At 59.5% G+C, this 12,116-nt stretch overlaps 1 protein-coding gene across 2 annotated transcripts in view; it reads right to left on the bottom strand.

Annotated features, from left to right (window-relative positions):
• Window positions 1-12,116, bottom strand: part of PEPD (peptidase D) — a 114,835-nt gene that overhangs the window by 101,260 nt on the left and 1,459 nt on the right. For both annotated transcript variants that reach the window (XM_082676352.1, XM_082676353.1), the window contains exons 2-3: window positions 4,923-5,106; window positions 2,858-2,985 (exon numbers count right to left, since the gene is read on the bottom strand). In XM_082676352.1, the coding sequence (XP_082532478.1) occupies window positions 2,858-2,985; window positions 4,923-5,106 (312 nt within the window). The remainder of the gene's footprint in view (window positions 1-2,857; window positions 2,986-4,922; window positions 5,107-12,116) is intronic.

Here is a 12,116-nt window from a genome sequence, read left to right as displayed (position 1 = left end):
ATCAGACAGAGACTCAGAAGGAAGCTGGGGAGCTGAAGGTCAAACGTTCAGTCCAGTGGGTCTGGACTGCAAAGGCCAGGTAATCCCATCAGCCTCGCTCCCGCCCTATTGATCATGAGCGTCTGGAAACAGCTACACACATCACATCTGGCTGCTCCCCACCTCCAGCCCCAGACAACCAACCCCTTCCACTGCCCTGTTCCCATCGTGCCTTCTCTCCCAAAGGCTTGGGACGTGGGGACTAGGGGAGGGTCACACCAGAGCAGAGGAAGGGAAAGGCCTGCCGGGGATGGGCACGGAGGGGAGCCAGGTCGGCAAGAGACAAGGGGCGAGCTATCTGCTGCAGAGCTGGAACGCCCGTTGGGACCAGCTTGCGTGGTCTGGCCTGCCCAGCGCATACATGGAGCCTTTCCAAGAGGGAGACCCACCTTACAGACCCATTTGTACCCTCCAAGGTCCGTACCAGACAATCAGCTGCCCTGGCAAAGCAGGGACAGACTAAATGAGAACTTTTTAACAGTGGCTCTAAAACCCAGCCGCGGTCAAAGTGCAGAACATCATTCCTGTATTATTGGAGATTATGCTCTAGAACAGCCAACCGATAACAGCTGCTCCCCGACCAATCAGGTCCTGGGTTTTAGACCCTCAAATCGGGACCTCCCTGGTGGTCCAGTGGTTAAGACTCTGCACTTCCACTGCAGGGGGCACGGGTTCCATCCCTGGTCAGGGAACTAAGATCCCACATGCCGTGCAGCTTGGCCAAAACAAAACAAAAACCCTCAAGTCAAGTGCTGTTTGGCTCCCCAGATGATGGCTGTGAGGAGGCAGGGTGAGATTTGCTCAGCTTCCCCCAATGGAGTGTGCAGTCCCCCAGGCAGGGGCCACGCCCTGGAGGATGTCCACCCTGCCCCACGGACAGGCACTCCCTGACTTAGAGTTAGCTCTGCATAAGCAGCGGCAGCAGCAGTCAGAAGAGGGGACGCACTCAGAGCCCCTCCACACCTCCTGACAGAAACTCACCACCGTCCACGCCCACGTCTCACCGTGCTGCATCTCTGACTGCAGCGCTGCTGAGTAGTGGGCATCTCAGCACGCCCTGAGCCAAGAGGCGGGGCCACAGGGAGGCTGAGAGGGCAGCCAGGCCAAAGCCATGGGTGCCGCCCAGGCACAGGAGCCACTGGCAGGACGGGCTGAGGCTATAGCTCTGTGATCACCTCAAGGTGCGGGGAGGGCTCCGGGACAATCTCCTCACGGAGACCAGATCTAAACTCTCACCAGGAAACTCCTCCAGCTACCAGGCTTTGTGACAAATCACCCTGACACGCAGCGGAGTAAAAAAGCATGTGTCACGTCCACGGACTCGGAAGGTCGGTGCTCGGAACAAAGCCCTGAGGGACTGGGGCTTGGAGTCACCCGCTCCAGCGGGCGGTGCTGGCTGTCAGCGAGGCCTCTGGTCCCTCCACGTGGGTGAGTTTGGGTTCCTCACTGAGTGGCGGCTGGGCTTGAGGAGCGAGAACCAGGTGGAAACCGTAGCACACTTCACAGTCTAGCCTCAGAGGTCACACGGTGACACGGCCACGTTCACGCATCGAGGCAGTCACCCGGGTCCTGGCTGAGCGCGGGAGGAGGGAAAAGGTTCCAGCTCTCCATAGGGAGTGGCCACAATACTGTGGACGTTACTAGCTGCCTGTCCCCAGCACCCTCGCCGCCCATTTCAGTGTCACAGATGTAACCACTCCACAGTGACCATGATGTGACCATGATGTCACAGATGTAACCGCTCCCCAGTGACCCCCACTGTGACCATGATGTCACAGATGTAACCACACCACTGTGACCACAGCCCTGCGATGCCTCACGAGGGCATCACCGCCGTTCCACAGATAAGGCATCGGAGGCCCGACAGTGGCCAGACCCGCTCCCCGGAGAAGCCCGCTGAACTGTGGGAGCCCTTCCCTGGCCCTCTGCACAGAGCAATGTCCCTGCAGCAGCCGGCTGCCTTATCATTCAAACCAGCCGCAGACCCACCAGCCTACCTGGTACTGAGTATTTTGGGCCCACGAGGCAGCAAAGGCTGCAATGTATACATTAGCCCAGAATAAGCACTCTCCTGGCAGAAACGACACGCTGGAAGGCGGCGAGCATTTGGCAGGATCCTCTGATCACCTCAAGCATCCCCAGTTAAGTACAGCTTCTGCCTCAGTGCCTCTGAGCAGGCAGGAACGGCTTCCGCGAGGGGTGGACAGGGCCAAGGGCCCTGAAGCTGGCAGGCACCACAGATGATGAGGGAGGCAGCCGCTCAGGCTCACCCAGGCCTCTGGCCTCACACTTCTCCCACAGCACGGCCCTAGAGCACGACCCTATCTCCCAGGTGAGCCAGCTGAGGCAGGGCCTACATCCTGGGAGCCACAGAGCCTAGCCCAGAGGCCGGCAGGCGGGAGGCACACAGTAACGCCCTGCACTGCACGTCAGTGATGGGCTTCAGAGAAGGGCCCCAGGCTGCCCTCCCCACCACACCCAGGGAGGGGCTGCCTCCCAATGACCCAGGCCAAAGCCTCGGGCATCTTAACAAAGCTGGGAATCCGGAATTTCAAGATTAATAATTAATAGTACCTCCGAACAAACGTGACCGTGACCGTGGTCTGTGTCTCCAGCTCTGACACTCCTTCCCAGCAAAGGGTAACAGGCTCTGGCCCAGAGTAGGCTGTTAGCGGGCCTGCTCACTAACCCTCCCCCTTGCTAATTCTGCCTCCCGCCCCCCGCCGCTTGACACCCACAGCCCAGGCCCTGCACCCACCCCCACCCCAGCCAGCCAGCAGTCAGCAGGCACGGTCACACGCCCCAGGGTGCTCCGTACTTTCCCATCCAGGTGGCATGGCTGGCAGGTAACCTGGGCACGAAGAGCGTCGACATCCCAGTGTCCACGTCCATCGTGCCGTAGCAGCCTGGCTCGGTGACACCGAAGGCCCAGTGAAAGAAGGACTCCTGTGGCGGGAACAAGGACCCAGGTCACCCCGTCAGCAGGACAGCAACGTGAGGTGCAAGGAGAGAGGTGGGGTATCTGACCGAGCGGTTTCCTCCCCGCACCCTGGAGAGTCAGCTCGGGCTCCCTGGCTCTCGGAGCCTGACCCCCAGCCTCACACCACCCTCCACCACAGCACTCTGCCCCCCTGCACCAGCTGCAGGCTGCCGTCCCCTCCTTCCTCCTGGCTGGCTGCTCAGACCCTGCTTCAGGCCCGTGCCCCAGCCCCACCTGCACCCCACCTCACCGGCCACCCGTGTCAGGTCCCAGACAGGGCAGGTTAAGACACGGGTGCCCAGGAGCACCACAGGTTCGTCTCCGCCTTGCCCGCACTCCCCTCCCTCCCCCCACCTCTCTGCTACCCCCACTGCCTGCAGGCAGGCAAGATGCCACCTTGACTTAGACGCCCAGGCCAGGCATCTGCTCAGAAACGGACTCCTCCGTTTAGGACTTCTTCCTTCCTTCTCCCACCCCCGGGGCAGCTGATGACTTCAGTGTTTAGCATTAAACACGGAGCTAAAATAGCGTTACAAAGGTATGAAGCGGAGGAGGCGCTCTTCTAAAATTAATCTTGCATAGCACCAGTAAGAGAGCCAACAGCTGAGTTTAGGAGATCGGTTTTTAAGCCACAGACTATGGAAACCTCAAGAAGCATCAAGACTAGTCCGAGAAAACCTATTTAGACCCGCACGTCTCCAGCAACAGGGACGGCAGGCTTGCAGCTGCAAGAACGGCGCGGCAGAGGGAAGCCCTGCAGGAGGAGGTGCTTTCCACGGAAAACACTGGGCCGTGGCTCCCGGCAGTGGATCTCCGCCCGTGCCCTGCGGGGTGGACGCTGTCCAGCTGCAGAGGCCACGCCTTACCACCCGCTCTCCACACTTAGCTACCCTCTGGTTCCCCTGCCTCCTCCCTGACCCGGATGCTGGACGCCCATGTCCTCTCGGCTCTGCCTGCCCCTGGGGAGTTCCCAGCGCATCAGACCTCCAGTCAGGGCAGCGCAGGGAGGAGAGGAGAGCGCTAGACTTGGGGTCGGGAGATGGGTTCTAAATAATCCCAGCTCCACCTCTAGCAAGTCATTTTCCTCTGAGCCTGTTTCTTCATCTGTAAAGTGGGGCCGGCTCAGGGCCCTCCTGGCTTTCTGGGTGAGCTCCTCTGTCCAGTGTCCTCGTTCTCGTTCCTGGGAACCGAGTGATGCCAGTGATTCTCAGCTGAGGCCACCACATCCAAGCTGGCTTCCTGCAGCTGGGCCACCCCTGCCCCACAGGGTTCCAGAACCTCGAGGAGCCCCTGGACCACTTCCCAGAGGAGGAAACCAAACCCCAGTGAGGGTCACAGGGTCGGCACCGGCCAAGCCGGGACCAATGCCCGGGCTGCCGACTCCTGCTCAGACCCTGCTCACATGCCTCCTCCCAGGACCTCTGCAGCCCCCGTCCTCCTTGCTGTGGCAGAATCTGGCCCCAGGAACTCAGCCCGCCCCATCTGCACCTCTCCCGGGCCAGGGAAGGCTGCCCAGCCCGCCCTCTGAGGTCCAATCCTGTGGATACTACCCCCGAGCCCAGAAAGCCCATCCCAAGCTCCACCAGTCAGAATTCATGCCGGCCTTCAGGGCTCACACCAAATACTGCCTCCTCCACGAAGCCTTGCCTGCTTGCTCTCCCAGGAGCATCGTCTCTCCAGACTCTGACCTGAGAGAGCTGAGGCTGGCTGGCGACAGCCCTGACCCCTACAGAGGGGGCTCCCTGGGGACCCAAGCCTCGGCCTGCTTTCAGAGAGCCTCTTCAGGGTCCCCCAGGGGGCAGAGCTGCCCAGGCCCACCAGGCCTGATGCTGGAGGAGGGCAGACAGCCCACAGCGGGCCTAGTGCACACTCAGAGATGTGGGAGGCTGCCGGCTGGGCTCACCTGGCGGAAGACGACCCCGGTGTCGGTGCAGTAGCGCTGAGTCTCCTCCCCTCCCTGCAGCACCACGACAGAGCCAGCCTGCACTGCCGGGTTCTTTCGCAGACGCTCACACAGGCGCCGCCTGTTCAGGGCAAAGAGCGCCAGCGGCACCTTCAGGGTTTCGTTCCCCAGCCAAAATGAGGGTCTGCAAAGACACAAGCACAGGCCGCCACGCAGGCTTCTGTTAGCATCACCAGGCGCGTCCCCCACCCAGAGGCAGGGCCCCCATTAGCACGTGGCAAGCCGGTCCAAGCTCAGCCTGCCCGTGACCTAGAAACAGCCCCTCACTGGGCCGCCGGAGGACCACAGGGGCTTGTCAACCACACCCTCCCCTCCTGTCCCTGGGCACTGGACCACAAGCGGGGAGGAGAGGCAGCTGGGTCTGTGTGACTGGTAGACGGGTGCAGCTCATGGAAGGAAAGTCTGCAGTGGTGTGCAGACACAACCCCAACCCCCAATTCCAGCCCTCAAGGAGCTTCCCATCCACGCGAGATCTGGCCCAGACGACACTGGATCCCTGCCCATGTGTCTGCAGGCCGCCATCCTCTCTGCAAGTCACAGACCCAGCAGCCTGGCCTGTTCCTCACCTGAGCCGGGACACCCACCTGTCCCCAACACATACACAACACACACACACACACGCCGAGGGCACGCAGCACCAGGCCCTAAGCTGAGCCAGGCTCGCAGGTGCCACACGAGCAAGGAGGAGGCACAACACGGTGCACCCGGAGCGGCAGCCCTCGGGGTGCTGGCCCTGAGGACGGCGGGCAGCAGGCACTGAAGGCCAGGCGGAGCCAGGCCTGGCACAGCAGGCGGGTGTCCCTCCTCACGCCCACACTGGCTTCCCTTTTCACTGAGAAAACACCCCCTATCCTCCTAGCACCCACTCTCCAGACCCCTCCTCCTTGGACCCCTCTAGACAGCTGCTCCCACCCGAGGCTGCCCCTCCACCTGGGCATGGCCTGCCCCACCCCTCGCCTTTCTCCCCACCCCCGCCCCCCAAGTTGCTCCAGCATCAATTTTCCCCTCTCAGGACCATTCTCAGCATCCAGACATACAGGACCCTCACCCGGCTTGAAAAGAAATAGATAAAAGCACTCCCCTTGACCCCCGTGCTCGCCAGCCGTCTGTTTCTCTCTCCCTTTGCAATAACTATGCTCTGAAGAGTCACCCAGCCCATCCCCGTGTCCTGGCCGCCCGTGCTCTCCTCAATCCACGCCAGCAGACCTTGGCCCACCCCCTCCTGCACTACAGCCCCTGCCAGGCCACAATGGCCCCGTGCTCCTGAATCTGCAGGTGGCTTCCCAGTCCTCAGGGGGCCTCGGTGCCCAGGACACTGGAGGCCACGCTCTCTGCTGAAACCCGGCCCCGCACCGGCCCCTCCGGGACCCCCTCCGTCCTCAGCTCACCTCCAAGCTGGAGCCCAGACCATGTGGCTCATCCCCATCTCCCACCCGGACAACTGCAGGATCTCTTAGCTGCTCCCGGCCCCAGCCTCTGCCACAGCCTGGTCTGCACCCACCCAGAGGGACCCTTGAAAAGTGGCAATCCCAGCAGGCATTACCCTGCTCAACCCCTCCCCGCCTTCTACTGCCCTTACAACATGGTGCAGACTTACTCCCAGCCACAGGCGCTGAGGGGAGCCGCACAGGCATCCCACCCTTCCCTGACCTGCGAGGACGCTCCCACTGGGGGCCTCCACTGCTGCTGTTCCCTGTGAGGAATGCTCTCTCCCAGGGCCTACCAGGCTCACATTCTTGCTTTACCCAGGCCTCTGGAGAAATGCTCCCCCTTCCCGGGAGCTTTTCCGATAACCCCATCCAAACCTATCCGCTACTCTCTTCCCGCCTCTCTAGAACCAGCATCGCTGCCGAACAGTATATATTCACTTGCTTGTTGTCTCCCCGGGTAAAGTGTAAGCTCTGTGAGGGCAGGGACCTTGCCTCCTTCCCGGCACCTAAAATAGTGCCATGTGAATGACTAAACAAAGGAAGGAAGTGCAGTCGTAGCAAGCGGGCCGGGGGCCAGCAGTCAGGCAGTGGGTGTGACGTGTGTTCGAGGGAGGCCCTGCAGGCTCTCTGGCCCGCAGGCAGCAGGCATGGAGGTCCAAGAGGGGAGGGACAGCCCAGAGCTGGTGCAAGGGAGGGGGCTCTGCCTGGGGCTGCAGTGAGAGTTGGGCAGATGGCACCTGCCCTCACGGCGCCGGGGCACCTCCCACACTCACCTGGCCATGGGACCCTCAGAGGAAGGTGACACCTCCTGCACGTCTTGGCTCCAATGGTACTTTCTCAGGATGGCTTTCCCTGGCTTCCCTCTCTAACCTTGCATCTCTCTCCCCGGCCTGTCCCCCCACTTAGCCCTGGGCCAGGCTTCCCCCACTCGTGTCTCCAAATCCACTCTCCCACTCTGTCCAGGCCTGGCCCACGAGGACCTCGTTAGCTCCAGGAGGATTTGGTGACTGGGAGGCAGAGCAAGAGGCTGGAGAGTGGGAAGAGATGGCGGAGGACAGAGAATCCATTCCCGGCTCCCTCCCTGGGGAAGCCTGGAGCTACAAAGGCCGCTCATTCTCCCCCCGCCCAGCCTGCCCACGGCTGTGTAAGCCCACCCTGCATTACACTCTCTTCAGTCACCCCTCGGACTGAGGCTCGTCCAAGTCCCTGCTGAAAGGACGCGTTCACTCTCCCACATAAATGTGTACTGGTGCTCGCTGGTGAGGTCCGCCTCTGTCCACTAGAATGGAAAGCCCACGAACAGAGAGATCTGGGTCTGCTCTGGTCCCTGCCGCCCCGTGCTAGCACTATGTTTAGCACACAGCAAGTACTCAATAAATACCTGCTGAGTGAACCACTGTCACAAGGTGGGGCCACCCACAGAGCTGTGCGAAGTTGCCACATCAGCCCCAGAGGGGCAGGAAGCAGAACCCTTGGGCCAGCCTGGCCAGGAAGGGTGGAGGGGTCTTGCCCACCCCGCACATGCTGACAGGACTATAGCCTCCCTGCTGTCCCCCTTCCCGGGCATGGGCCCCACTCACCCTCCTGGGCGGGTGGACACAAGCAGCCAGGGCTTCCTCTAAGCCGTGCCACTTGCTTGCCACGCTCAGCCACAAGGATGAAAGGACAGAGGTGACAGCTCACAAACATGCCAGCGCCCCAGCTGGCCGTGCTATCAGGAACTGAAAGTGCAGCCACCAGCACCCGTGCACAGAGTCCCCCAAGCTCCCTCCCATTCTTTCCCCTCACTCAGCAAAGCCCATGGAGGGGCTGGGCTCAGGGAAGAGCCTCGTCTCTACAGACTCCCAGCGGCCCAGAGTGAACAGCACCAAGGCACTCCTGCAGATGGCCTCGGCCAAAGGTGCCTAGACCCGTGCAGACTCAACAGCACAACTGCCTGAAAGTGCCCAGCCTCGGCCGGCGGCCTGCACAGCCCCACCCACCTCATCCCCCCCACCCCCCCCATGCCTCACGCCCCACACACCTTCTTCCTTAAACACACCAGCTACCGGGTCCACCTGGACTGCCACCACGTCCCCACCTGGAAGGCTCTCAGAAGGGCTGGGCTTTGTCTTATCCAGAACCTTCTGAGAGACCCAAATTCCTCAGGGCACCCAGACAGGACCTTTGTGGCCCAAGGGCCAAGCAGCCCAGGTCAAGACAGGAAACTCAATATGCTCCCCCCTCCTGTGAGCATCAGCTGCTCCTGCAAAATCTACAACACTATCTAGTCGTCCATGGGCTCAGCCGGAACAGAGGAAGGCAGCCTGGCCAGAGCCCCCAGGCACGCCGACGGCTGCAGTCATTCATTACGGCAGGGTACCCCAGAATCAAGGTTGATAGAGACATGCCCTTTGATTTCTCATGACATAAACCAACCCCTCAGAGAGAATGTTGGGCCCAGAGCCATCGCAGGTGGCTTCTCCCTGCAAGTTCAGCAAAAGCAGCACCCATAAAACATCCCCAACCGGTTTCTGCCGGAGCTTTTGCTAACTGGCACCCGGAATCCAAAAGGCAAAAGCCAGGTCGTCCCCAAGTCCAAGTATAAATAAGGCACTTTACTGCAGGCAGCCAAGGGCACAGGCAATGCCCAGGGAAGACCGCAGGGGCTGGCAGACGAGGGCTCCAGGGTATCAAAGAGACACACAGAACAAGCTCCAGCCCCCATGGGCCAGCCCGCCCCCTGCCAACTGCTAGAGCCCAGGACACGGCCAGTGACCAGCCCCCGCGGGAGGTGTGATACCACTGCTCCGAAACTCTCCCCTGTCCCCCAAATCAGTACTGAGTCAGCCCCTCCTTTGACCTCAATGGCCACCTGCAGGGTTCTCACCCAAGGGATTCATGCACAGTGTTCAGGGAGTCCACCTACTTGGATGGGAAAAAAAATTATGTCTTTAGTTTTTCTAACCTCACCTTTAACATTTTCTTCAATTATTAATGTAAGCAACAAACCACAACAGTATCGGCAGTGTGTGAATCTGTCACCAACAGAAATCAGAGGTATTTTCATGTCACCTTACTGACGTCACAGTACCTCAAAATACCACTTTCACTCATCACTACTTCAACACTAAGGTGGTTCTTAGACCTGCTGCTTTTATTATTTAATGTATAAAGAAGCATATACTACTATACCACAAATTTATTTCTTAACATCTTTATAATTGTATTTCCATATAATTGGTTTTCCCTGTAATCCTCTGTATGTTATTTCGTCACGCTGAGAGTCATGTAAAGGTCTCACGGATGCCCATGGGGTCCACAGCACAGACAAGGACAAGATCCCTGCACTAGGATGTGACACCACTTCTGGATGGGGCCATGCTGCTAAGCTTCCGGCAAGAGAGGCCAGTCAAGGACCGCCTGCTTCCTTGGCCACAGCCTCCAGCTCAGGCCAGGCACCGAGCCCACCGAGCCCTCCGGCTGCCTGGCAGCAGGGCCAGACCGCTCACCCTGGCTGCAGGGGCCTCACGGCAGCTGGTCAGCATCTCCCACCCTGCCTACCTTTCTCCTGAGGAGGGTCGAGGGGCTAAGCACACACAGGGACCTGTGTGGAGTCAGACCAGGCCTGGGGAAGGGCATGGGATGGCAAAGGGGCACTCAGTGGCCAGCCTGCCTCCCACAGACCCACCCCTCCCCCCAGCCCCCAAGGTCAACCCAATGCGTCTTCTCCAAGAGCACCAGGTTCATATCAGGGTGGGGACGGGCTCTGATCCAGAACCTGGCTCCTCCAGATACTTGCCCTCCAGAAATGCTGACTCCAGCGTGAACTATGACCCCACAGGCACACACCCAGGGCAGCTCACCTGCTGCTTATCACCGGGCAAAAGCCCTCTGGGCAGCAGCTCCCTGAGCGTCACTCAGTTAAAGCATTAAAGATACTCCTTCAGAGATACGGGGATATATGTGTATGTAGAGCTGATTCACTTCGTTATACAGCAGAAACTAACACACCATTGTAAAGCAGTTATACTCCAATAAAGGTGTTTTTTTAAAAAAAAAAAGATACTCCTTCACCCTATTCAGAGTTCTGTCCCCACTCCCACCCACAGCTCCCTTCGTCAATCACTGAGGGCTCCGTGCAGAGCAGGATGGCATGTCGGACTAGTAAAGTAAATCCTCCTCTTATTCATTAGGCACCGTGTCACCTAGCACCAATCACTGGGCGGCCACAGGGCCCTGGAGACACAAACTGAACTGGTCCCTGGGCTCCAAGGATGCCGGAGAGACATGAAGGGGAGCAACCTCTCACCCAACCGTGATGGGCAGGAGTGCAGATGAAGAAGAGCATCCTCCTGCCAGTGGGAAAAACTGGGATTCTCTGGAATATTGAGCAGGAAGCCTTGACTGGAGGTCAGGAGGGAGGGGGGTCAGGAAAGGCTTCTAGGAGGAGGAACCATCTGAGCTGAGTCTGCAAGTATGTGAACAATATGTCAGAGGATGAGGACTCTCCAGGGCCAGCCGGTGAGTGGGCAAAGGGAGGTGGAGAAAGGAAAAAGCCATGTGGGGGAGCCGATGCAGCAGGTCTGGCAACAGCAGAGAAGTCTCATCTCTGTCCATGGGAAGCTCGAGGCATGACTCAAGGAGAAGGCAGGGCTCCCTCCCACCAAGTGATATTGGATTAGGGGAGGGGCTGGAGACGACCTCACGGCAGACTCTCTGGGGGCTGTGGGACCCTCTGTCTCAAACTTGAAGTCCCTGCCCAGACTGGCAGGACAGAGCAGGATCAGCCCTTAAACACCCCCCAGAAGAGCTTCTGAAGTTTCTAGTTGAATCTGAGATACCAGCTTAGGGCTTCCACTACTCCCCCCATCACGTGGAGCACACTCCAAGCACCCAGGCCTCCCTGGGCCCAGGGTCTAGAAGGACTCTCCAGGCAACCAAATCCAACTCCTGGGGAGCCTGTGGCTGTGACTTGACGGTATGGTGCCTCATTATGCCTGACACTCTCATCTGTCCTGTGTATGCAGCTGGGCACCGAGCTTTGCTGGAAACACACTGGCAGCCTCTTCCACTTAAAGAATCTGCTGGGCTCTAAGTGTCCAGCAGGGTAACCCATACCAGCCTGGGACGGCTCTTGCCAAGCAGATCCTGCCAATCTCTGGAAGCTGCCTGCACCTGTCAGGTCTCCCGTCCGATTACACACCTCTCCAAGGCCTCTGTCACTCAGTTTTCCTGCTCCATGGCCCAGAGAATCAGTTTTGCTATAAGCGCCCTCCTTCCAGGATTCAGCCAGCTCTAGACTCACGCCCATCCAATCACCAGCCTGGCTCCCTGTCTCTTCAGGAGAGCAGCAGACCTCAAGCCAGCATGGAGCCCTGAATCCAAATGCAGCCCCTGGAACTCCCTGTGACCACCTGGTGGCCCAGATATAGGGGTAACTGACCCACATCTGGGCACTGGCCTACACCTACTGCTCACTCTGCTCTTTAAGACAGGGTCACAGCGTTTCCCTGGTGGCGCAGTGGTTGAGAGTCCACCTGCCGATGCAGGGGACACGGGTTCGTGCCCCGGTCCGTGATGATCCCACATGCCGCGGAGCGGCTAGGCCCGTGAGCCGTGGCCGCTGAGCCTGCGCGTCCGGAGCCTGTGCTCCGCAATTGGAGAGGCCACAACAGTGAGAGGCCCGCATATCGCAAAAAAAAAAACAAAACAAGACAGGGTC

Source organism: Grampus griseus, assembly GCF_964374135.1.
Source record: "Grampus griseus genome assembly, chromosome: 19".
Taxonomy (NCBI): Eukaryota; Metazoa; Chordata; class Mammalia; order Artiodactyla; family Delphinidae; genus Grampus; species Grampus griseus.
This window is presented reverse-complemented; position numbering and strand designations above follow the sequence as displayed.